Here is a 27,489-nt window from a genome sequence, read left to right on the forward strand (position 1 = left end):
GAGCAGTAGGATAATCTATCTCTTTTTTATTTATGAGAAAGAACCATATTCAACTGCACATTCATGCAGAGGCAAAGCACAACAAAAACAATGTTCTTCCACAAAATGCAGGGTTTTCTTAACCACTAGAGGGCCAAAAGTTACATCGTGTACCTTTAATAATTGTTAAAATTGAAGCATTTTCATGTTGTACAGTTACCTTGATGCATTAGCATCAGTTTCACACTTAATTGTTTGCTGCAAATGACCTCAAAGCTGCCTGTTAGCATAGAGCGGTATGGATGAAAACAAATACATTAAATGCAAGAATATTCAAATAAACCGTGACAAAAGTAAGCAATTAGTAAGGTTTGTAACATGAAAAAAGTAAACATGAAAATATACAAATGAGAACATGAAAAACAGACAGTATTTCTAGATGACAGAATACAGATCATTTTGATAGGAAATGTTATGCATTAAGGGGAATGTAGCTTTTTAGTGGTAACACAGTTAGTAAGAGGAAAAGAATATCAAAATGAGAAAACATACTGATTTAAACTGGTCTAGAATATTATGAAGACTTACAATATGAAATATTTTGCCTAAACTGTCTACGAAGTATGATTTCATTAAGAACAAAAAAGTACCTTTTAATAATCATGCTGTTCATATAATACAGTAAAGGTATTCAGGTGTCTGCATAAAAGAATGCTAGATTTATGAATTGTAGCTTTCAGAAAGCACAGCTTAAACCTATTGAGAAGCTGCAAAATATGAACAAAAAATTAAAATGCATTTTGTGATGTACCAATAGCTTCTGCAAAAAATGACTAAATCAGTAAAAAAAAAAAAAAAACCTGTTGTACTTTTTTTTTTTATTCCACAATGAATAAGAAGGTTCTTCCTCCTTCTTCCTCAACCTTTCATTGCCCAAATCTCACACCAATATAAACATTTTGACACTCAGGACACATAATTCTGGGTGCGTTTACTTCTCGCTCATAGCGTGCGTGGCAGCATTGGGCAAATTCGGTAAAAAAATGCAGACTATGTTCTTGCATTTTTTAAGCTTTTTGCTTGTCATTTTAGTGCTCTAAAACAGTTGTTTGCCATCAGTCTGATATATCAGTTGTCCAAAATATTGCCGGTGATGAGACTCTGGTGCTTCCAGCGAGCTTCACAAGAGCCAAAAATGTAGAGGATCTTGAGTCAGAAAAAAATTATACAACTGTGTCCTTCTCTCCTTCTTTTGACTTATTTCATTGCCATATTGTCGCCTCTCCATATTTCATTCTTCTTCCATGAATTCCAGATTTCCAAATCTCCCCCTGGACCAGCCAGTGGCAATGTACCGCTTATTTCCAAGATGGCTTCTCCATCTCTGCAGAGAAAAAATGTTGAGGTTGGTATGATTTTTAAAATGTTTTTAAAAGAGGCCTCTTCTACGGAGCCCCTGAGGGGACCTTTGCAAAATAAATAATAATACGGACTTTCGCGTGCGCACGCAAAAGTTTCGCGTGCTCACGCGTTACAATTTCCGGTTTGGTTATAGTGTCATTACTACAAATGTGGGAAAAGGGATGAGATGAGAGTGTGCTTGGAGCATGCCTCCAGAGATTTGTCTTATTATAGGGAGTTTGCATTTGAGATTGTTTGTGGACTGTGCTTTACTGTAAGAAAAGCATGAATATCACATAAATGAATATCAGCTCCCACATCATGGATTACATAATCAGAGAGTAGCCTATTTCTTTTCGTTTTGATTGTTTCGTTTAAAGACATTTCAAGCTTTCTTCAGATGTATTTCTCATGTATGTGAGGTATACACCGAGTTTCGGTTAATTTATGATGAGATGCGCTCCAGTTCACGAGCAATGCAAGTGACCGCGGCGCGCCTCCATGATTATATTGTCTGCTATATATTTGCTTCTCATTTATTAAATACAGGCAATTGGTTGATGAAAAATGTATTAAAATTAAGATACAATTTGTACAAAACGAAATTCACTTTAAACAAAGTCTTTCTACAAAACAAAACTTAATGAAGTGGTCTTGTAGTGAGAAATGAAGTTTCTCGTGCACACGCGAAAGTCCGTATTATTATTTTGTTTGCAAAGGTCCCCTCAGGGGCTCCGTACTCTTCTGCTCACCAATGCTGCATTTATTTGGTAAAAATAAATAAATAAAAAAACGGTAATATTGTGAAACATTATTACAATATAAAATAACTTGTCAGTGTCACATGATCCTTCAGAAATCATTGTTTTTTAATTATTGTTATTTATCACAGTTGAAAATGGTTGCTACTTTATATAATGGTGCAAAAAATTACACTTTTTTTATATACCAGATTTTTTGATGAATAGAAAGTTTAAAAGAACTAACAATGTACAGTAAAAGTCTGTAGTTAATGAATGCAATTTGATCATTTTTATATGAACCTGTGAATGAGGGTATATGTGTAGTATGAACTGAATCAAATTTGATAACTAGTTGTCTGGTGTCTAGTTGTCTTCGTGCACTTAGTTTGGGGTTTATTTTTCAATGTGAATTACATATTAGGCCTGTAAACCTCTCAGACAAGGACGACAGAAAATAATCATGATCGGGTCCATTTTACCTCTGTCCAGGTCAATGGCTTTTGGGGAGCAAAGTTTGGACATTTCAGCTTCCTTCAGAAGATTGTTCTTGTAGTCTGAGGAGACAAACAGAAAAAAAATTGTCCATGTCTTTTAAAAGGTGGTGCAGCATTTTGAGAGGAATTCTGAAGTAAACTCACCCAACTTGGTCTCCTCTTGGTTGCTTGACTTCACCTCTGGGATGCTTCCCTCACATTCTTTCTTAACACATGATGTGTGGCCCCTAGATGTGTGACACACCAGGACAGTGGATGTTTTATTCAGGACAGCTGATGCTTAATGTTCACAGATGGCATTTTAACATCAGTGGGTACTCACACATACGTCACCGTCGGTAGCGGTGGGCTTTCAACTTTACGTGGATCAAAATCTCGGCCTACGTTTTATAAAAAACAAATTAGCTGCAAATATGAAATCAAGTGCAGCATAAGTCACAAAACCAGTCACATGGGTCTATTTTATTTTATTTGAGATTTATACATCACATGAAAGCTGAATAAGCTTTCCATTGATCTATGGTTTGGATATGACAGGATATGACAATATTTGGTCGAGATACAACTATTTGAAAATCTGGAATCTGAGGGTGCAAAAAAATCAAAACATTGAGAAAATCGCCTTTAAAGTTGTTCATTTATGTTCGCGATTGTGCTGCATTCACTCACAAAAATAAATGTTTTATATATTTACGGTAGGAAATTTACAAAATATCTTCATGGAACATGATATTTACTTAATATCCTAATGATTTTTGGCATAAAAGAAATATCGATAATTTTGCCCCATACAATGTATTGTTGGCTATTGCCACAAATATACCCGTGCGACTTGTGACTGGTTTTGTGATCCAGGGTCACATATTATATAACAAATAATGTGGTTGAAAGACACATTTCAGGTGCAACAAAGGAGCTATTTTCACCACGGTTACATTATACAAATTAAGACAAGAGCAATAAAATGCAAAATGACAGATGGAAGGGACCAATAAAGGGTAAAAACCTGGTCTTTTCCGGTGACGTGTGAGGAGAACGATAGCCAACACAATAAGGGCCAGTAGGAGGAGAGTTGCCAGGATGTAGCCGAGCTGCTGCAGGAAGTGACTCCTTTGCTCTGGCAAGATGACGTTGATGACATGCGGCGGCACTTCCACCATATTGGTGTCTAAAAGAGAAAATGATCAAGAGTTTGGCCTTGAATTTGATCCTTATTGTCATCAGTAACCAGCAGAGGGCCCTGTGCTACTATAAAGCTTAAGTTTAAGGTTGTAGAGATCCTTTGTGAAAAAGCACAACTCAGCACTTCAGAAGGAGATATATTACAGATATAATCATATTCTGACTTCATGCCTTAAGTTTTTTTTGTGAAAAATTAGACCATTATCATCCAAGCTCCTGAGCTATTTATTTTTTATTCGGCTCCCCATTAGTTTACATGGAATGGATACTATATTAAATATACTACATAAAATACTACAAAAAAAGTAGTATTTCAAACTCCAAAACAACAAAAATAACTTCAACAGTGAAAGAAGGTAATAATATACAGAGCAAATAATAAACCTATTGAAGAGTATCTTAACAACTGATCTTTTGAATTGTACTTTTAATATACTTTTAGATTATTTATTTATTTATTATAAAATAAAGTTTCCAGATATTCATTGGAGCTGGATTTATAGGGATATCTACAACATGACAACTGAAGAATCAGCACAGATGGCGCTAGGGCTGAACAGATGTTGGAGGTGAGAGATGTTGGCAACACAAGGTCATGACTGATTCTCAGAAAATAAAGATAGAATGCATTAAAGGTATGCATTTTAAGTTGCTTTGGACAAAAATATCATATGCGAATGTAAATACTTGGTTTTCAGCAGCATAGTTTGTGCACTTGTTTATTTTAACTGTAGTCAAAATTCTGTGAGAAAGACCGGAAACTGCCACGTGTTTTTCAGCCAGAATGAGATCCACTGTTTTTTTTTTTTCTCTCCTGGCAGTAAAACATGGATTTAAATAAGAAGAGTGGTGGAAAACAGAGGGAGGAATGGGGGGAAATGGGGAGGTACTATGTGGTTTAGTTTATTGAGTGAATTTGCCGTTTTGCTTCCACAGAATTTTTAATAAATAAGCCAAAGTTGCACCACTTCGTCTATGTGCAGACATAATAAAGACACGCAGCCTAAAATGACGACAGGAGATGACTAAATATGACATCATAGTTCTTAGAAAAGAAATATTATGAGATGTGGAAAATCACTCAGAGACTATTATGTTTGGATCTTGCAAATAGCTGAAAATCAGAGAGATATTCTTGCTTCTAGAGATCTTATTGCTATGAAGTTTTTATATAATTTTTCATGGTTGATAAAAGCTATATATATACCTTTTGTGGTCAGTAAGATTTTTAATAGACTTTAATTCAACAAGGATGCATTATATTGAACAAACGTGACATTTATAATGTTCCAAAATATTTTTATTTCAAGTAAATGCTTGAATCGAAAAATTGCGGTTTCCACAAAAATATTAAGCCACACAACTGTTCTCTTACGAGAGGTTCTCTCGTATTGCGTAAGCTAGCTTACGCTGCGGGAAAGTCTCCTTTCACGAGATACTGAAGCCAAAAATTATCCTAATTTTTTAAACTTTGTCAACGCAGTGCGGCAGCCTGCAGACCTAGGGCAAGCGAGTCGCGTGCCCATTGGCTGCTCTGCGGCAACTGCAGCAGCCTATGGCTGAGCCTTGCGCGTGACGTCACGTCCAATGAGCGCGCTTGGCGCGCTTAGTGCGTCACAGCCCGTCATTAGGGGTGTGGCTTAGAGTATATAAGCAAGGAACAGAGGCTGCTTCGCTGATTTCTGTCTCTTCAGCGAAGCTCTTCGCATCGCTGATCTCCGAGGAAGCCGCCGTTGAATCCAGCGACCAGCACGCCGAGGATCTCAGCCTGAGGACGCCGGCCGCTCGCCGCCTTCAGCCTTCCCTGCCTGCTGCGCCATCCGGCCTTATATCCTTTTCTGCTCTGTTTTGTGTGTGTGTGTGTGTCCGCCGCGACACACTTGCATCTAAAAGAGCGCGAGGCGTTGTTTCAAATGCCTCGCACATCCTGTGGCTCGTGCAGAGCCTCGCTCAGCGACGGAGACCGCCACGTGCTGTGCGCTCTCTGCCTGGGTTTTGACCACGCTGTTCGCGCTCTCTCCGAGGGCGGCTGCGAACAGTGTGAAGATTTACCGATGTCGACCCTACGGGCTCGACTCGCTAAATTCGAAGACACTCCATCTTCTCCGGCCGCTTCTTCCGGGCCACGAAAGAAAAAACGTCGCTCTCAAAGGCCGCCGGAACTGGACGCTACAGCTGAGCGCTCGCCGGAACCTCTCCCGCGAGCCTCGCTCTCTCCTTCCCCCCCACCCTTCTCCGACGCGCAGCGGCCGGCCACTGCCCGCACTGCCGTCGCCCTGGGGGATGATGCAGATGATGCCGCTGACAGCTGCTCTCTGCTCGCGTCTGACAGCGAGGAGTGGTCGGGCTCTCACCGCTCCGCCCCCTCTACTATGGAGTCTTCTCGAACCCGCGCTAGTGTTGACGCAGAGCTTCTCCGCCTCCTCACTTTAGCGGTCGAGAGAATGGGACTGGATTGGTCTCCACCTAAGGAGCCGGAGCCCAATCGCCTTGACGGGTTTTTTCTGCCTAGCCGCCGCCCTGCGCCTGCCTCTAGGTCAGCACCCTTCCTGCCTGAGCTCCACGCCGAGCTCTCTAAGTCCTGGAACGCTCCGTTCTCCACCAGACTCCGCTCGCCAGTCTCCTCGGCTCTCTCCCAGGTGGACGGAGCCGCCGAGAACGGCTATAACGGCATCCCCGCCGTTGAGGATGCTGTGGCAACGCACCTTTGCCCGCCGTCTGCTAGATGGCGCTCAAAGTCTGCCCTGCCGTCTAAAGCCTGCAGGACCACCTCAGCTCTCGCCGGCCGCGCTTTCGCCGCCTCCGGCCAGGCTGCTTCCGCCCTGCACTCAATGGCTATTCTTCAGATCCTTCAAGCCGACCTCCTCCGTGAACTGGACGAGAAGGGCTCGGATCAGTCTGCCTTTACCGATCTCCGCAGCGCTACGGATCTCGCGCTGCGCGCTACCAAGACCGCTGCTCAAGCCATCGGCAGATCCATGGCCGCGCTCACCGTCATCGACAGACATCTATGGTTGACGCTCGCGGACATGAGTGAGTCAGAGCGCGCTGTGTTTCTGAACGCACCACTCTCGCCCACCGGCCTCTTTGGCCCTGCGGTCAGCGGAATTGTGGATCGGTTCTCTGAGGTACAGAAGGCGTCGCAGGCGATGGACCTCTTCCTGCCCCGCCGTTCGAGCTCAGCCACAGGCCGCCCTCAAACTCAGCCTCCTGTGCGCAGCTCTAACCAGCGCTCTTCCAGGCCCCCCAACGCTTCGCAGCGGCGCCAGGGCAATCGCCCCAGGTCGCGCTCGACCAGCCGTCACAGACCGCCGCCCCCACGGGGCCCGCGGTCCAAGATCGCGTTGAAGCCCGAGCCCGCGAAGTCCTCCTAGCATCCGCAAGGAGGAAAAGATGGTTGAGTCCCGCTACGGCCGGACCGCCATCAAAACGCACAGCTCTGTCAGTCCCCTATGTTCAGGCTACTGCAGCAGCACACACCGCAGCCAACGAGCCAGTAATTACACTCGCTCGCCTGCACACAAACGCCGTTTTCACGGCGACCCAGATAAATCTCAAAAAGAGTATAAGTGCTTTAAGTGTAGAAAATGTGCCCACACCCATGTGCTCACTGCTTCACACAAGTGCAATCCCCATGGTAACGCGCCCAGAGCGCTCTCTCATAAAGCGGCCTCACACCGCTCGAGCACTAAATGTAGTAAAAGTGCCCACACTTCCGTGCTCACAACTACTCGCTGCTCGCTCTGTCACTCAGTTACCTCAAATTGCTACGGCTCAAGCCGCAGGGGTTTTAAGTGTAGAAAAAGTGCCCACTCCCGTGTGCTCACTGCCTCACACAGACCAGGTTCCCATGGCAACGCGTCCAGAGCGCTATCTCTTAAAGCGGAAACTTTCCGCTCGAGCATCAAGTGTAGGAAATGTGCCCACAGCCCTGTGCTCACACCTGCCCACTGCCCGCTCTGCCAGACAGGTTGCAAACCTCATAAAGCCCCCAAACACTGGCCGTGTCATAAGTGCATATCCCGCGCCAGCTCACGAGCACGCGCGCCCACTTTCAGACACCATAATCCCCACGCCGCCCTCGCGCCTGGGTTGTTTGACAGCAGTTCACGCTCCATCGTCCAAGATCGAGCTACTAAATTCTGCACAGTCGGCCAGCCCTGTTCTTCTGCCCTCGTGTCCGAGCATCGGCGGCGCGCGCGCCGCCCCGTCTTCTCTGATACAGGTTCCCCATCCCGCGCAACGCGGCGATCTGAACCCAGAGACCATTCGACCCCTAGCTATGCATGCAAAAGCATGGGAGGCTATTCAGGGCGCGTCAGAATGGGTGCTCAACACCATAAGACACGGTTATTCGCTCCAATTTGCTCGTCGCCCTCCGCGCTTTCTAGCGCAGACGGAAACGAAAGTGAGTTTGGAAACAGCACATCTGCTTCAAGCAGAGATAACAAAGCTGCTGCGAAAAGGGGCCATAGAACAGGTGCATCCTTCTCTGAGCGAGTCAGGCTTTTACAGCCGTTACTTCCTCGTTCCCAAGAAGGACGGAGCATTAAGACCTATTTTAGATCTGAGACATCTGAACAAAGCCCTCATGAGACGGCCGTTCAGGATGATTACAACCAGACAGATCCTCGCGCAAATTCGCCCAGGAGACTGGTTTATCTCTCTCGATCTGAAGGACGCTTATTTCCAGATCCAGATAACTCCCCGTCACAGGCCATTTTTGAGATTCGCCTTCGACGGTCGAGCTTATCAATACACAGTCCTGCCGTTCGGCCTGTCTTTAGCACCCGTACATTTACGAAATGCATGGACACGGCTCTCGCTCCCCTGAGGAGTCAGGGAATGCGAATTCTGAACTACTTGGACGATTGGCTCGTTCTAGCGCAGTCAGAGACAGAACTTGTGTCTCACAGAACAGCGCTACTCGACCACCTGGAGGTTTTGGGTCTAGCGGTCAACTGGACAAAGAGCTCGCTCTCGCCCCGGCAGTCGATTTCCTTTCTCGGAATAGAACTGGACTCGGTGGCGATGACGGCCAGATTGACGGAGCAGCGCGCGCGCCGCATCCAGCGCCTCGCTGCATCCTTCAAAGAAGGCAACCGGGTTCCCCTGAAGGCATTTCAGCGCATTCTGGGGCATATGGCCTCAGCTGCAGCAGTGCTTCAGTTGGGTTTACTGCGCATGCGCCCGCTTCAACGCTGGCTGAGAACGCGCGTATCCCATCGAGCCTGGGCGACCGGCGGCTCGCTAATCAGAGTGACTCAGGTCTGTGTCTCAGCCCTGCAGCCCTGGCTAGCAGCCGAATGGTATCACACGGGAGTGAATATGGGAGTGGTCTCACACCGGAAAGTTGTCTCTACAGATGCGTCCAACCTAGGTTGGGGAGCGCTCTTCGAAGGCAGACCGGTCTTTGGCCACTGGTCAGACCAGGAGAATCTCCTACACATAAACTGTCTAGAGATGCTCGCGGTCGAGAAAGCGTTCATGCACTTCCTCCCTTTCCTCCGTGGTCACCATGTTCTAGTCCGCACGGACAACACTTCAGTAGTGGCCTATGTGAACCGCCAGGGCGGTGTCAGATCAAAGCAACTCTGCGCCCTGACGGAACGCCTCCTCGTATGGGCTCAGCACTCTCTGCGCTCTCTGAGAGCATCGCATGTGCCTGGCCATCTGAACGAGGGCCCCGACAGACTGTCCAGGGACAACGTTCCCCCTGGGGAGTGGTCTCTACACCCTCAAACAGTCCAGTCGCTGTGGCGCCGCTTTGGCAGAGCGAAAGTCGACCTCTTTGCGTCAATAGACAACGCACACTGCCCAGCGTTCTTTTCAAAGAGCGAGGACGCGCTGGCCCAGTCTTGGCCCAGCGGCCCGCTATATGCGTTTCCGCCAGTCTCTCTGCTGCCTCAGGTCATCGAGAGAGTCAGGAAAGCGCGCCACACAGTGCTCCTCATAGCCCCGTTCTGGGAGAACCAAGCTTGGTTCCCGGAACTCATACAATTGGCAGACTCAGCCCCCTGGCCGATTCCGGTGCGGAGAGACCTTCTCTCTCAAGCCCGCGGCTCGATTTGGCATCCCCACCCAGAGCACTGGTCTCTGCATGCGTGGAGCCTCAACAACTACATGCTGATCTACCAGAAGGGGTGATGAACACGATCATACAATCTAGAGCCCCCTCCACGAGGCGGCTCTACACGTCTAAATGGTCTGTGTTTAACAAATGGTGCACTACCAAAGGGCTCAATCCACAGACATGTGGGGTCTCACAAGTATTGTGTTTCCTTCAAGAGCTACTGGACGCGGGCAGGTCCCCCTCCACGCTCAAAGTCTATGTCGCGGCCATTTCAGCGCTCTCTGTGTCAGAGCCGGGCCGCGCATTAGGAAGGAACGAGTTGGTCATCCGCTTCCTTAGAGGAGCGAGGAGGATGAACCCCCCGCGACCCCCTTCGGTTCCTATGTGGGATCTTTCACTGGTCTTAGACGCACTGAAAGCACATCCCTTTGAACCCTTAGAAACTGTGGATATGAAATACCTCACGCTCAAAACCGTTTTTCTGATAGCACTGTCTTCAGTAAAACGTGTGGGAGACCTTCACGCGTTATCCACTAACGCTGCGTGCCTCGAGTTCGGACCTAATGACTCTAAAGTTATTCTCAGACCGAGGCATGGGTACGTCCCAAAAATTTTGGGCACTCCCTTCAGAGCGCAGGTCATTTCCCTTTCAGCCCTGCCGATTACTGGCTGCGAGGCAGATAGTCACCTCCTCTGCCCAGTTAGGGCGCTGAGAAGCTATATTTCGCGCTCCGCCGCCTTCAGGCGTTCAGAGCAGCTTTTTGTTTCGTTTGGTGGGCGCACCAAGGGTCTCGCCGCCTCGAAGCACACTCTGTCCAGATGGATAGTCGATGCTATCGCAGCTGCTTACGCATCTAAAAACCTGCAGTGCCCCTTGGGCATTCGGGCACACTCCACCAGAGGCATGGCCTCATCGTGGGCGTGGTCCAGTGGGATTCCCATTCATGACATTTGTGCAGCGGCGGGCTGGGCCTCCCCCTCCACATTTGTTAGGTTTTACAACCTGGATGTTCCCGCTTTGCAGGCCAAAGTGCTATCAGTCTAAGTCTCGCGTAAGCCAGCCCACTGTCTGTGCGCGGGCTACGCTGCTGATTTAGCTCTACTGGTTGAGCTACACTGTATGGAAGTGTTAGTTGGACCGGCTGTGCCGCTCCCTGCCCCATATTATGTGCTTGTGTACTGTGGTATCTGGCCGCCCAGCTCCGTTTCGCGTTCCCTGGGCTTCCCACGGGATTCATTCAGGATGCTGGGCGCGCGCACGGCGTTGACAAAGGTGTTCCCGCAGCGTAAGCTAGCTTACGCAATACGAGAGAACCTCTCGTAAGAGAACGTACTCGGTTACTAACGTAACCTCTGTTCTCTCTAGAGAGGGAACGAGTATTGCGTAACCCGCCGTGCTCTCGCCACGAGCTCATTTTCGCTTCATGCGACAGAAACCAGCGAAGCAGCCTCTGTTCCTTGCTTATATACTCTAAGCCACACCCCTAATGACGGGCTGTGACGCACTAAGCGCGCCAAGCGCGCTCATTGGACGTGACGTCACGCGCAAGGCTCAGCCATAGGCTGCTGCAGTTGCCGCAGAGCAGCCAATGGGCACGCGACTCGCTTGCCCTAGGTCTGCAGGCTGCCGCACTGCGTTGACAAAGTTTAAAAAATTAGGATAATTTTTGGCTTCAGTATCTCGTGAAAGGAGACTTTCCCGCAGCGTAAGCTAGCTTACGCAATACTCGTTCCCTCTCTAGAGAGAACAGAGGTTACGTTAGTAACCGAGTACGTTTTCAATATTGATAATAATAAGAAAAGCATGAATGATTTCTGAAGGATCATGTGACACTGAAGTGATGATGCTGAAAATTAGGGTTTGCCTGCACATGAGTAAATTACATTTTAAATTGTAATAATATTAATATTGATATTATTTATATGTTAATACCCCCAAATACAGATATTTGAAATGTAATCTTTCTAATGTACCACCAATTCTCTGTGAGAACAAGCAAATTCTGCCTACTACTGCTTAAAACATACCCATTAAGTAATTGTTACCTGTGTGAATAACAGTTTCTGCCCTGTAATCTCAATCTTAACTTCTTATTGTGCATGTTTGAAGCCACAGCATTGAAGGGAACACAGGCTAATATCTTATGGTGGATTACTGTAATCAGTAACAGCTGAAGGATCTTCTACCCTCGTTTTTCAAAAGACCTCATAAAAAGCCGGATATGACTGGTTACTGGCAGTCTAGAGCTGTGCTAAAGAGCAATATAGTGTGTTTTGTCACAATATTGCGTTGTTGTTATACCTTTATTAAAAGTATTTTTTTCTGAAATGGCAACTACAAAATTTAGAAATATATTCATTTCTGTATTTTTCACCCCTGGTAAACCACAAAGGAGGCTTCTTCACAATAGTATTTCCCTAACAGTTATTTATGGTTATATTGCAAAGATGTGTTTTGCTTAGCTTCGGACCCACAAATAATAATAATTGCTCAAAAGAAACAAGACATCTCCCAGATCTTGAGAAACAATCTTTACTATTTCCTGACTGTCCATGAACAGATGTATTCAAGAACAGTCATGTTTATGATGATATTGAGTTTGGGCTCATGATAAAAGCCAAGCATTTATGGGCCAAACAATCCAGATCAGGACTTCTACTGGGACGTGTCTTGGACTCTCCTGCTTAAAAGACCTTAGGGGAACATCAATGTACTCAAACCTTGCAACTTTTAAACAATCATTGATATGCCAGATCCTCGTGAAAGCTTTAAGCGAGTGATTTACATGATTGGAACCACCTGGTTTAAAACAGTTTTGGCCTATAAGAGGATAAACAGAATTATGGAAAGTCCAAAAAGGAAATAACTTTATGTAATGGCTATGCTGGATCCAGACAGTTGTCTTTGTCTTCATGCTCAGATAAAACAGAGAAAAGGACTGACACATTTCGATTGGTTTAAGAACGGGTTGAGGGAAGGTTGAAGGGGGAATGAGGGGATGTTGAGGGTGGGCTGACCTACATCTACAACAGTCTCCTCCCTATGCATGGCTCACTGTCTAATGTTGAGCTCTAGCTACAGCTGGCCAGATGCTTTACAGATGAAGCAAACTTCCCTTTTCCTGCAGATAAACAAGACGCTGTCCAAAAAAACTCCAAAAAGGATGAAGACGTAGGTTAAAAAGAGAGAATGGCCAAAAAAAGGAGAAGACTATAAGTGAGAAGTGAGAGAGCACAACACAGGCAAGACAGATCAAGAGGAAAATTTAAGAAACAGAAGAGGGAAAAAATAGCAGATAAATAAGTCAAACCACAAAGAGAAGCAGAAACAGTTAAAAGCTTGGAAGTCAAACAGACATGGCATTTGTAAACAGGCTGCAGTGCACACTGTACAACTTAGCAAAACACAGCTAAGGGTGTCTTGAGGAAATCTGACACTTTAAAGGAATAGTTTAGTCACAAATGAACATTCGATCATCATTAAAAGCATCACACGATTTGTTTAGTGCTTCTGCTTTGAGTCATTTTTCACTGATTATCTTCCCCTCCAGTGAGCTGTTAACTACTGCAGAGCAGATGGATCATTTGAACTTGAAAACTCATGAACGAATAATTCAGACTGGTGTGAATTCACCAGACTGGCCGATTCATTAAAAAAGATAAATCAAAAGAATGATTCAAAATGACTCAAAAGACTCATTTGTTGAATGGTCATTGCTACTCATTTCACATATATATGCAAAGGAGATTTTTTTTCAGTGAGACTTTTTCAGTTAAAGCTGCAGTCCGTAGTTTTTCCTCTTTGACGCCATCTCTGTTCAAAATCTGCAATTGCAGTTATTCGCGGAATGATCAACTTTACTTGGATTGTGCCTCGGCACGGCACAGCGCGGATGAATCCAATGTTTTGAGGAGAATGTGCGGCTGTCAGTCACCGCGCCGGTGTGGAAACTGTCATTCGGAATCACAGATTCTACTTTTTGGAAGTATGACCGACATAAGAATTTTCACCTGAAAATGTCGTCTGAACAAGTAAGTAACATTAACTTTTATTCTGACCAACTAAGGGGAAAAAAGCATTGCAGTAAATCGCGCTGAAACAAATTGTTAAAGGGGTCATATAATGGTACGTGCACTTTTACAGGTTGATTGTACTGAAATGTGTGTTGGCAGTGCCTGCACACAACCATCATATAATGATAAAAATCCATCCAGTGTTTTTTTTTTTAATCTCCTTATATGTTTTCCCCTGTCTCAAATCGAGCCGTCTGACTGTGTGACGTCACACGGTCGGACGCCCCTCCCACGATTGTTAATTGACAGCAGCGTTTCAACACAGACCCGCCCTGAGCAAGCTGTCATCATAGTCCGCGCGGACATTGTTTATACGCTGGAGCAGAATGGCGTCTAAGCGATTGTGGTGTTCTGTTCTTGGGTTTAATAAGGAACACAGCAGTCATTTTGATGTTCCTAAATCTGAACCGCTGAAGACGCAGTGGCTGAGTTTTGTTTTCGAAGGGAATATTCCCCACGATCAACGTCAATGCTTTCATGTTTGCGCAAATCATTTCTCACCAGACTGCTTTATAAACGAGGGTCAGTATAAAGCTGGTTTTGCTAAGAAGTTGCTCCTGAAAAAGGGATCGGTACCAACTATTCGTGTTCCTGCTGCACCTCCAGAAGAAGTGAGTGTAACGTTTTATTAACCTTTATATTAATCTTTGTAAATCGCTTGCACGCTTCACGATGAATGCGGCTAAGGTTTACACTCAAGGGTACATTACGGCATGTTTTCTATGTACAACGTTCTCAATATAATTCATAATCCCAAGTTTATAATGAACAACGAGTTATGGTTATTGTGTTATTACAAACTGTGTACGCACAGAACAGAGGGGCGGGGTGAGCAAAGCTCATTATCATTTAAAGACACATGCACTTAAATGGCGTGCTGAATACAGAGTTGTTTTTGACCAGGTAAAATGAGTGTTTTCTTACAATACTAATGAGAATTTTTTATTAAAGTGTATTACAAACTTTTCATTTAGACCCTAAAGAATCATAATAACTTGTACAAATTTTTTATTATATGACCCCTTTAATGTTAACTACATTTAATGCTCTTCCGATATTTATCCTTGTTTTCGCATGGGCCCGGTTGCAGTCTCTTTTTTTCTGTAGCCACTCCGAAGTCCGAACGAAGTCTTTTGCATTTTACAACGGGTGAATCTCCAGTTGTCACTGGTGATTGTCGTTTGAACCTTTCTGGATCCGTCATCAAATTGATAAGTTTAATTATATCAAGTGCGGTGAGAAAAAGCTATAAATCTCCACCTCCAACATCCTCACACGCAATATAGCCTACTAGCCGAGACACCTTTTATGTGTACAGATGTGACGTAATGTCTCAAAGACATGCTCGAATTTCCTGCGTAAATCCACCAGTACCACTGAAATTAAAAACAGTATTACAAGCTTAACGTTTTGAATCGAGCTAAGGCAAGCAGATAGCTTTGGACACTGGCTGGTTATGTACTTGCTCTAAAATTTATTTTGGACTTATGACTCAAATTTTGGAGTGTGCAAAAATAAAAGCTATCATACGGCATCATAATTCTCTGAATAATGTGCGTAAGTTGTTTGAACTATTTTGATAATATTTTTATAGTGCTTTTTTAAAATCTATTTAAAGCTTTAATGTTGTGTTTCAAAAAAAAAAGTCATAATGGTTTGAAATGACATGAGGGTGATTAATAATGTCAAAACTGTCCCATTAAGTCAAGGAAGAGACAAACCTGAAAACAAAACAATACAGACACTCACACTGCAAATCAAAACAGCACAGTGTAAAACTGCATCACTGCAGATGCCCAAAGTTTTTTGCAAATGCAGAAATATTTAGTTGTTAATAATGAATTCAGCAGTGCAGAAAGTGTTTAGCTCTTTTTTTTCTTGCCCAAAAGTCTGTGATTATCCACAAGATTCCACAGAGGTTTGTGTAGTCTAAGGTCCAGTAGAAACAGTTTTACCATAGAAAATGACTTTCCCACATTCTCTTATTAGTGCTTTTTTTCCTTCAGAATCCCCACCCTTCTTTTACCCAACTCTCTTTGTCACTGTTAAAAATATGCATTGATTCGTCTCTGCCTCGTATATTTCCTTCCTTATTTGTATCTCCCAGACAGTTCACATCATCTACCTCCCCATCTTATCCAAATAAAAAAGCACTTCTTGTCCTACTTTGCTCCTGTCTGCCTGGCAGTACCTCAGAGGAAAACATATGGCTATCGAATGATCCGAACCAGAGCAGAACTCAAAACTGAGAAAGCGAGCTGTGACAGTGGGAGAGGGAGCGGCAGTGGAATGCGAGCGAGGAAAAAAATGAGAGAAAAAGAAGCATGCTTGAAGCAAAAGAAGAATGAGCTTTAAAAAGAGAATTGCTGCATTTTAATGAACGTGAACCCAGACACCAGGGTAACCAGATCTTCAGACTATTTTAGGTCATGACTGTTTGTTTGAGTTCATGCCTTGTGATTACATCCATTTCTCATACTCTTCTTTCTCATAAATATATGTTTATCATTTAGTCAGTACAGATTCAGTTTAGAAGAAACAAAATTGGAGTTCCAGTGTGGTGAGTGTTTTTTCTTTGGCTTAATAAATGCTGACCAAGTATGCAAAACTGTTCTGTAAAACAAGTGTTGACTAAACCAGTAATGAGCATCAACCCTTGCCTCTTTCTCTTGTAAATACGAGCAAATGACAAACCAAGAACATCAACAGAGAAAGAAAGGCAAATTAAATCAGGAGAACTCCCTAGCCCAGGGCTCTGAGTTGCAAAGGAGGGGTCCGGGAGATAGGGCTAAAAAACGGGAGAAACCTGGGAAAAACGGTAGTGTTGACAGGTATGCTTTATGAACTACAGAGATGCATTCAGAAAAAAAAATATTTACTGGAATCTGAAGGTGCAAACAAGTCATAACGAGTCAAGTAACAAACAAGAATTCCTGACAGCAGCAACTTTTCTGTGATAAATTGGGATAATATCTGGAAAATTCCTTGTGTGCTGTGAGACTGAGACAGTACATGACTACCCAGGCAACATTTAATGGTGGGGCCATTGTAGACATATTATGGGTTTGAAATATAGGCCCTACATAGGTTTGTCCATACTGGGGCTTATTCAGATAGGGCCGACATAGAACCCATGGATAAACCCGTGTAGGACCCATATTTCAAGCCCATATAACACCTACATGAAATGTTGTCAGGGTAGTTGAATTTATGCTTGACTGAATTTATGCTGCTTATGATGAGATTTTTCTTTTAAATAAATTATTCCCATACCATATCATAATTCTAAAATGTTGAAAATAGTAATAAAGAAAAAGCAGGTGTGTACAAAACTGGCAATTATTTTACTAGTAGTGTCTTATTAAGTAAAAAGTGTGTGTTTCTCTTACTTGGGTCTTCATTGGGAAGATACTGAGGTTCATCAGTGGGTTCCTGAGGGATCTGAGGGATCTGAGGGATCTGAGGGGTCACGGAAAGCTGGAAGATGCGTCTCTCATGCAGGCCGCAGTAGTGATGGTGGAGATGACAGGAGTATAGCCCCTGATCTAGGAGCTGGATGTCTGAGATGATCAGAGAAAAATCTCCCTGCGAGAATGCTGTGGCAGAAATGTTCATCTTTCGTTGAACAAACAGTGGCCCGTAGTGACGCCTCTCACCAGAAGCGTACAGGTCGATGAGTCGATCGGCACGGTCATGTCGGACCCCTGGAGGTTGACGATCCCAGTGCACCACCTGTTGTTGGTCCTCCTGACTGTTGCCCTCGGTCCAGATGGGCCGGCGGTTAACGCAAGGGAGAACCACCGTGCTGCCCACCAGAACCACATACACAGCCTTCTGACCGTCCCAGAACCGCCTCTCCTTACGTGCTGAGAGAAAACCAAAGCTGGATGAGTATGCATTCACTTGAAACAGGCCTCGCAACAGAAGGGGCCTCCGTCTGCTTGAGCTCGAAAAAGTGCCACCAAAATGAATAAAAATGTCTAACAAAAATTAAGATATAAGGGGCAAAAATGTCCCTGTATGAGTTCTTGTTTTTAATATTTATAACAGGAAATCGAGTGCTGTTTTCCCAAATATCAGCACAATTGCAAATGTGATAGCCTACTGATTGTATACAACGGTTCAATAAACAAGACGTTAATGTTAGGTGACTTTCATTTTAGACTTTAAACCTTGTCTATTTTTGCTCTATTTTGCAAAGTTTCTTTGAAACTAAACTGGCCTCAGAATTGCAAAGGCAGTGTCTGAGCATGCATATACGAGTATGTATATATAACTATTATTCAAAAGTTTTTGTACTTAATACTTTTATCAAAAAGTACAGTAAAAGTGCAATATTTTAATTTGTAATAGTAATTCACAATATTACTGTTTTTACTGTATTTTGATCATATAAATGCACCTTGTTGAGCAAAAATGACTTTTAAAAACAGAAAAACAAAACAGATATATATTATGTATTTTAATAATATACATGCATTTGCATATAAAATGTATTTAAACAATAAATATATGCAATTTATTGTTTAAATCTTTTTTAAAAGTTGGTGAATGGAGATGAACAGGACAGGGCAAAATTTTCTTTTCAAACGGCCTTCACATTCTTTCCATTCTTTAATCGTCAGACAGCTCCTTATTTGGCATGAACTTGAACCGTTTGATCAAGAGGCAGGTTAAATGCCAAGAATAGCCGGACAAAAAACCCTAAAATATGAAGTGAGTTTACCAACCTGATTTGGTGACGTTGAGCTGAACTTTGATTGACTCATACAGGTGGCAGTAATGATGATGCAGGTTACAGGAGTAGATACCTTTGTCACTCATTGCAACATCTGTATGAAGGAACCCAGACAAAATGCATTCATTTATCTAGAAGATGAACATTGGGGCTTTGCCTGGAAGTTTTGAAGTGTGAAAATATGGGTCAAAAACAGAGTTTTTGTGGTTGTTAGGCAGAGTTTTCCAAATGGACATACATATAGAGAGATTGATTAACTGTGATATTATTAAGTAACTTTTGTGCTGCCAAAAAGTATCTCACCTTTAATTACCAGTGAAAAGTTACCATCCTTAAAAGCAGTCTTGGGCATGTTAATGCGTCCCTGGTTGTAGCCATTGTAGATGCGCTGGTCTCCAGCAGAAAACATGTCTATAACACGTTCCATTGCATGGTCTGGGCCACTACGAAGTAAATCCCAGTGCACTACCCGTTGGCGGTCCTTTAGGCGGTCTTGGGTCCATACCATGCGCTGACTATGACACTGCAATATCGCCTGTGATCCCTGGGGAGCGCTGATATTGTACATGGCCACCACCACGCCACTGCCATCGCTTTGGCCTAGCGCTGAGACACAAAGGGCAGGTTTCCCGAAAACAGATTAGGTCTAATGATCGAAAAACACTATCATATGTGATTACTTACAGCAAATGGAGCAGTGCTGTTGTTATAAACCATATGTTGCTACAGCAGCAGTAAACTAGTAGTTACAGCATTCTCAGTCCTGTAGATAATGTTCAAAAGTTTTGGGTCGGTAAGATTTTTGAATGCTTTTGAAAGAAGACGTAATTTATTCCTGTGATGGTAAAGCTGAATTTTCAGCATCATTACTCACACTGTATGATCTTCCAGTAATCACTCCGATATGCTGATTTTCTGCTCAAGAATCATTATTATTATTATCAATGTTAAAAACATTGCTGCTTTTTGAGAAAATGTATTTGAACTAGAAATCTATTGTAACAATGTTTACAATCTTTACTGTCACTTTTAATGCATCCTTGCTGAATAGAAGTATTCATTTCTTTAAAAAATCTTACTGACCTTAAATTTTGAATTGAGCTGGTAGTGTATATTTTTGGATAATTATGACATTATGTGAGGTGCTTGATACACTTTTGTTTAAAAATTATATTTTTATGGTTCAAGTTATGCACTTACCAGGGCTGAAGAGGAAGGAAGCCAGAACTGTAAAAATAAGCAAACCGGAAAAACAAGTTAAGATTTAATAAACAGTATTGATCAAGACCACCTCATGAATTTCATCCCACTACGTTAAAGACCAGAGATATTATCACTATTTTCAGAAATCACTGTTTATAATTAGCTTGCAAAAAACAGCAGGCACTACGCAGCACCCAATAGGCTGGGTGCTTTATATGAAGTAATAGTACAGTAATACACAAATACACAGTAATGCACAACGAGATAGAGGAATGCAGTGACAGCCAAGCCATGCAAGTTTCCCTGTTTGTAAAAAAAGCTCTTTGTCAGCAAGCATTTAGGAAAAAACGAGTAGCACCAACATTTTGAATTTGCATCACTTATGTCTGAAAGGACTATTTATGGATGTTTGAGTCTGTAACCCTTAGAAATAAACACCTCTCCTTGCGTCTGCAAGAAGAGTCAAAACACTCACGGCTAATAAAACATTCCTTTGTAATCTAAAGTAAATTTTAGACTTAGAATATAAATATTTAACTAGATATTACCTAAACCCATATTATTCTCATTCACGGAAATTTTAGTCAAGTTGAAGTTCAAATCAACCTTAAAGGGACAGTTCACCAAAAAAGAAAACCGACATTCGCCCTAGCTCTCTTTGACATGCTCATGAGAGAAGAAACAATCTGATTCAAAATCAAATTGGTAACACTTTACAATAAGGTCCTATTAGTTAACGCTAGTTAATGCATAAATTAACGAGCAATACATTTGTTACAGTAATAATTCATCTTTGTTAAAGGGATACTCCACGTTTTTTGGAAATAGGCTCATTTTACAACTCCCCCAGAGTTAAACAGTTGAGTTTTACCGTTTTCTAATCCATTCAGCCGATCTCCCGGTCTGGCTGTACCACTTTTAGCATAGCTTAGCATAGATCATTGAATCGGACAAGACCATTAGCATCTCTCTCAAAAAAATGACCAAAGAGTTTAGATATTTTTCCTATTTAAAACTTGACTCTTCTGTAGTTACATCGTGTACTAAGACCGACGGAAAATGTAAAATTGCGATTTTCTAGGCTGATATTGCTAGGAACTATACTCTCATTCCTGCGTAATAATCAAGAAACTTTGCTGCCGTACCATGGGTATAGCCATATCAGCCTAGAAAATCGCAATTTTACATTTTCCGTCGGTCTTAGTACACGATGTAACTACAGAAGAGTCAAGTTTTAAATAGGAAAAATATCGAAACTCTTTGGTCATTTTTTTGAGAGAGATGCTAATGGTCCTGTCCGATTCAACGATCTATGCTAAGCTATGCTAAAAGTGGTACTGCCAGACCGGGAGATCGGCTGAATGGATTAGAAAACGGTAAAACTCAACTGTTTAACTCTGGGGGAGTTGTAAAATGAGCTTATTTCCAAAAAAAGTGGAGTATCCCTTTAATGTTAGTTAATAAAAATACAACTACCATTGTTAATTCATATCAGCTCAGGTCCATTGAATAATATTAACAGATACTTTTGATTTTAATACTGTATTAGTAAATGCTGAAATTAACATTAAGATTATTAAATGATTATTAAAAAGTATTTTTCATAGTTAGTTCATGTTAACTAATGTAGATTACCAATGTTAACAAATTGATCCTTACTGTAAGTGTTAACAACAAATCAATTCCTTTTTTGATTCAATCGACAAATAAATAGTCAAATGAATCACTGAATCAGCAGGTTAAAGCTCACTGGATTGGAATATTATCAGGGAATAATGACTCGCATGCATGTTTCACAGTTATCGTAAGGTTTCAGATGATTTGGAAAATAGTGCACAATGGGCTACTTTTAATAAACTATTTTTTTTTTAAACAACATGAGGTGAGTAAATGACAGAATTTTATGAACTTTAAGACTAAGGGAGTGGTTGAACGGTCCCAAATACTCTTGCATTAAGAGGGTCTGGGAAAATCCAACCACTCCCATAGTCATAAAGTGGTAACATTTTCTGTGCTTCCTTTTTCAACATGCTACAAATATAAAAGATTTATCTTAAAATGGGTTGGTTTATTTGTTTTTAAATTATACTCGCACAACCCACACGCTTAAAGACATACAGTACAAAACAAAAGCAGACACTCTGTAGTGTTTTAGCGTTTCACAACATTGTGAAACAGCATTTCATGAAAATTCAGAGCAGTGTAGTCTTTTTGCACAGCTGTGACTACCATTCATATGACTTCACTGGAATAGTCATCTGTCACTGTCTGCACAATAGACAGTTCCTTTGAAAGGCAGCACAAAATATTAAACTTTTTAAAAACTTCTACAACTTCTACTTTTTTTCTCATGGGATTTCAACTCTATGGTCTTTGAGGGTTGTTGCATGTCATAATGATTTTGTGTCAAATGAGAAAAAAGGAAATACTTTTGAGAATGCACAGCAAATCCTGAGGGCAATAGAAAGGCAGTAATAAGGATGTGTTAGAAGCCAGAGAAACCGCAAACATCAGAGTGAAAGGCAGAGGAGGTGGAGGGAGAGGGTCAAGGGTTTGGAATCTGCTGAGGAAGCACTTTGAAATGCAGCGGCTTGTCCGTACGCATATTTCATTCACAGACGCACACTCATATTCACACTAACGTGTTGCGGGCAAAGAGACACCTGCACACGAGAATGTGACCCTACAAAACTGCATCTCACTTTCTATGTCTTTCTCATATTACATTCTTCATTCAAATTAAAGGGACAGTTCACCCAAAAATTACAATTCTGTGCCATTTGCTTGCTCTCATGTCGTTCCAAACCTGTGAGACTTTCTTTCTTCTGTGGAACAGAAGAATATTTTAAATAATGTTCGGGTCCAAACAACACTGGATCCCATGAAGAAGAAAAAAACACTGGGATATTTTAGAAATACCTTCTTTTGTGTTCAAAAAGCAGGTTTGGACATGAGGGAGAGTAAACTTTTGGGGTGAACTTTCCCTTTAAGCTTTTTACAATAAACATGCAATATGTCATGTAGTGGATTTTTCCCCTAAAACCCGACTATCTAGCGTCTACAAATCAACACTTAATAAATAAATCTGTTGCGTCTTCTCATCGACACAGAGCGTCTACAAATCGACACTTAAAGGTATAGCGGAGGATTTACTTTTTCCGGGTGGATCATCAAGACTATTGGTCCTCCTAAGTGTCAATCATTCTGGTGATATGTTTACGTAAGGCCGTCGTACGTGCTCGTGCACACGATTCACACGATGGCGTGTGCTCAAAACACAGGTTGGGCTTCCCACTGATGCCTCAGTCGCGAAGTTTCTACTTGACAGGTAAAGTTTGGCATGCTATTTGGAGAAATCCATTTAAAATCACTGCTAGTAAAAGTTAATGTAAGCTATGATTAGCTCGTGCATGCTCTCTCGGGAGCAGGTAGAGTGTTGCGTATGTGCATGTTTTCAAAAAGTGGAGAGGGCGGTTCTTTTCTAAAATTCGGGAAAATCCTCCGCTATACCTTTAATAACCTTTATATTCCAGCTCTTTGCGTCTTCAGTCGACAACTGGCCGAGTCTCTTACCCTAACTTACTTGCTTCCCTAAACTGACCTGTCTGGGGTGTCTCCAAATGGACACCCAACTCTGTACCTGTGTCTCGTCTCCTGGCGACGTCCCCACCTGATATCTGAGTCTCGTCTTCAAATCGACATCCCCACTTGGATATCTCACCTAACTTGTTTTCCCCTTACTAATTAGTTTTCTAATGTCCTTTAAATGCTTTAATGTCCAGCAAATGTCCTTTAAATGCTTTAATAACGTTCGGGAGAGTCTTCAAGCAGTTCTCAGAGAAACTCTCCCAAGAAGAATCAAGGCTTCAGGATCTCAGACAAATTCCATTGAGACATCCCACCGTAAAACACATATACAACAGTTTTTATAGTATAGAGGTATGACATAAATGTCAGGCTGCATTACATAATTTCCCCACTATTTGATTAGTTCTTCATATGCAAACCCCTGTTACTAGGTAAAGCGAACTCTGATCTTGTGATGACTTCATCTGTTAATCACAAGATTCTAACAGACTGTCTAGTTTCATTTCCCAAAACTATGTTATTTTTACATACATACGCACACGGTCAAAGTAAAAAGTTTTCCATTGGTTTCGTCACAGTACATCCTGTTCCATTGTTAGATGTTAAATAAGGTTAGATGTTAGAAACATGGTTAGTTTAATATACAGTTATATATATATATATATACATACATATATTATATATACATTAACTTGACAAAATGTTTGAACAGATTATCAGAATGGGGATGAAATAAGTTTAAAAATGAATTTTATTAAACTTGTCTCACTCTCTCTTTCTGCAGCAAATGTTCCATTTTCTAAGTCTAAAGTCGGGGCTCAGATGTTCTTCTATTACATTCATGGAACACAGCTACAAAGGAACTGAATATAATTTAATAAATAAAGAACTATATTTTTTAATGATGGAAATGATTTCATAAATAACTCTACACCTGAAAAAAATGTCAGTGTTCCTAATCTCAGCCAAATAGAAAAGTCTGAGCAGTGTTGTTTGTCAGGCCTGGGTATATTTAAAAGCCTGGTAGGCAAGGTTTGTTTACATGAGTTAAAATACAGTAGACTTTTGTTGTCTTACAGACCTGCTGGGTGTGCAGAATCATAATGTTATGGGATTTTCCACTCAAAATAAAAACTATAATAACATGTCAAGTGTATTCATTTAAGCTGTATGGTCAAGATAAGAGAATATAGTAAGGATACTGAGCATTTTACTTCAGTAAGTCAGTGTACCAAATCATTTTAGAAGTTAATATGGAGGCAAAGACAGGTTCAGTTCAAACAAGGGTTAGTTTAGCATGAAACATCAAGCTCCAACTAAAAAAAAGAAAGAATTGCCAATTTTGTGAGTCTTAACTCACAAAAAAAAAGTTGAATCATAAGATTATAATGCTGACTCAATCTACAATAAGATGAGTAAGTCTAAATAATAGGCCTACATCTTCACTTGCTTTAAATAAAACCTTATGTCTTTACTGTTTGTGTCAAGTGAATCACACTGAATCACTCTTGAGTTCTAAACATGCAATTCTAGGACCAATGTGTTAGGTAAGGGGAATTTTCTTGATTCATTCTGCTTTCAGTGCAGACCTCAAAAAGAATAAACTTCGGCTCTTGGTGAACCATCAGAGACTTTAACAAAGCCATTGTGGATAAACCTCTTGAAGAAAAGAAAATTCCATGCCACATTGAGGAATTTATTAGACAGAATTTCCAGAATTATAGTTCCTTTGCTTGTTTACCCTTATATGTGCTTTACTTTTGGTGCTCATGTCATGCAACTCGGGTTTGTTTGGAGCAGAACCTTTTCTTTGGTTTAGTTCAAAACAAAGTCATCAGTTTTGAATTTATCTGCGCCAGCTGGTTTTAGCATTTGGGTCTGGGTCTCAACAGTGCAAAATACAGACTGAAAACCCATTACATGACATTATTAAACGTTTAAACAGAAGAGAATATTCACAAACATGTACAATAACTCTCAAGAGACATGCAAAGATATACACACTCAGGTGAGGGGAGAATAACCTGACATGTTTCTTGTACATAACCCTCCCACACAAACACTCATACTTTGATGTATTTAATCCAAAATGAGGCTATACATTTTTAGGAGTCTGTTCAAATAGCCTACGTAATAAACAATCATTTATCCGTTATTCTATCAGCAGTCCATGTAAATAGAACCACGATATAACTTAAAGAACAACAGTAACTTTGTTTCAACTGGATAAATCAGATACTCACTTTGAGCCAAGAAAAGCGCTCGAGCGCACAAGGGAACAGCCAAGTTCTTCATGGCCGATATCCTCTTGGTTTGATCACACTATTATATGTTTAAAACAATATAGAGACGAATTAGCAGGCTTTATTCACCTGACAAACATTTATCGCGAAGGAACACTTGCTGTTTGTCGACCAGCGACATCAGCAGCATCGGCAGCAATCTGTTCTACTGACCCACCTTCAGTATTCAGTCCCTCCGCATGGCCTGCCCCCTTTAACACCAACAACAAACCCCTCAGATACTGTCTTTGTTCATATTCCTCTAATCCAGCAGGGGTATGAAATAAAAATAGTAGCCTACTTCTGAGAGCAAATATGAAAACTTCAAGCACAGTTCTCGTAAGAAAATGAAATGCCCAACAGAAAGTCGACATATTCAAATGTTTGTTTTCAGAACTTCGTGTAACAGTTTAGAGGCACTGTTAAAAGTATTAATATGAGGACAGTAATGACAGTTATAGCAGTAGGTAGTTAAAATAGTTCCAGAAATAATTAACTTGTGCGTTCCCAAATAGAAACTTAAAATAATAACTCCCAATAGAAAGAGTATTTGCTCATACAACTTTTGCGTTCTCTAATTTTTTTTTTTTTTTTTTTCGAGAATTGATACCCGAGAACTTTGTGTTCGCTTGCCAAAGCAAAATAGTTTTCCCTGACAAAACTGTTCCGAGCGAACGCTAAGTTTATATGAGGAACGCAAAAAAAAAAAAAAAAAAATCACTAAATTATACGATCTGGATTGTTTTTCTTTTCTTTTCTTTTGTTTTTTATTATTAAAAACGTATTTTGTATGTAGCAATCTGTTATTTGTAATATTTTACAGATGATCATTCAATTGCATAGTGCATATTGTCTTTGATATACACTAGCTAGCCTATGGCAGAGACGTGTAGCCTAACACCTGGTAATAATTACTGATGGTGCCTCAGTCGCTGTTTCATCAAGGTGTTGTTGGTGTGTTTACAGGCTTTGCTCGTAGCATGGTTATGGGCCACATTGCAGACTCAGCTCCCGCAACGAGCAATAAAACTATAGGGAACAAACAATCAAGACAGCCTCATTCTCCTAAGAACCCAAAGACGTCTGCCAGCAAAGAGAGAAGGGGCTACTGTATTTCTAGCTAGGCCTACTTTATAATGATGTAAAAGCAGCCTTTGGGATTCATGCTCTTAAAACGAACAAGCAGTTATCATTTCACCAAATATTTACGGAAAACCGAGTTCAGTGCTAAATTATAAGTGATATTGTGATAACTGATAAACTGCATGTATAGCACATTTGTTTCTGAATAGAAAGAATACTAAGTGCCTTAGTTGATTTAATCTTTTGGCCTGCTAATATTTTGGGTTTACATAAAAATGAAGATGATGATGGAAAAAATGAGTTAAGTTGCATGACCACATATTTTTCCATCAGCTGTACAAACAACAAATAAAGTCAAAGATTTCATTAAAAAAAAAAAAAAAAAAGTTTAAAACTTTAAAAGTAGATCTTTGCTGCCACCATCTGGATTAAGTAAATATTGCAATTATTTGACAGGTCAACAGCTCACCAAAAGGATCCCGTTCTGCACTGCGCTCTAAAACCATGCTGCTAGCAAAGATTACAAAAAAGAAAACCTGCACATAATGTAACTAAAGCTATTAAAAACATGATAAAGTTGAGACACAGATGTGCTGTAAGGACATAAACATAGGATTACTCGGTGCAGTCACTATGAGACACATGTTGT

At 41.6% G+C, this 27,489-nt stretch overlaps 1 protein-coding gene across 1 annotated transcript; it reads right to left on the bottom strand.

Moving 5' to 3' along the window:
- mxra8a (matrix-remodelling associated 8a) lies at window positions 1-25,979 on the bottom strand. The gene is made up of 11 exons (XM_084396008.1): window positions 25,936-25,979; window positions 25,719-25,797; window positions 19,885-19,911; window positions 18,988-19,290; window positions 18,677-18,778; window positions 17,336-17,812; window positions 3,624-3,785; window positions 2,940-2,997; window positions 2,762-2,844; window positions 2,603-2,677; window positions 1-1,363 (listed from the first exon to the last, which is right to left on the bottom strand). The coding sequence occupies exons 2-11, from the start codon at window positions 25,768-25,770 to the stop codon at window positions 1,338-1,340; spliced, it is 1,365 nt and encodes a 454-aa protein (XP_084252134.1). The 5' UTR covers window positions 25,771-25,797; window positions 25,936-25,979; the 3' UTR covers window positions 1-1,337.
- Between the last annotated feature and the right edge of the window lie 1,510 nt (window positions 25,980-27,489).

Source organism: Rutilus rutilus, assembly GCF_951802725.1.
Source record: "Rutilus rutilus genome assembly, chromosome: 22".
Taxonomy (NCBI): domain Eukaryota; kingdom Metazoa; phylum Chordata; class Actinopteri; order Cypriniformes; family Leuciscidae; genus Rutilus; species Rutilus rutilus.

Excerpts from the sequence above, each read along its gene's own strand:
- mxra8a (XM_084396008.1), bottom strand. The coding sequence starts at position 25,770 with ATGAAGAACTTGGCTGTTCCCTTGTGCGCTCGAGCGCTTTTCTTGGCT. Across the intron at positions 19,912-25,718 it reads AGCGCTTTTCTTGGCTCAAA|TTCTGGCTTCCTTCCTCTTC; the intron begins GTGAGTATCTGA and ends TTATTTTTACAG. Across the intron at positions 18,779-18,987 it reads CTTTTCACTGGTAATTAAAG|ATGTTGCAATGAGTGACAAA; the intron begins GTGAGATACTTT and ends TCCTTCATACAG.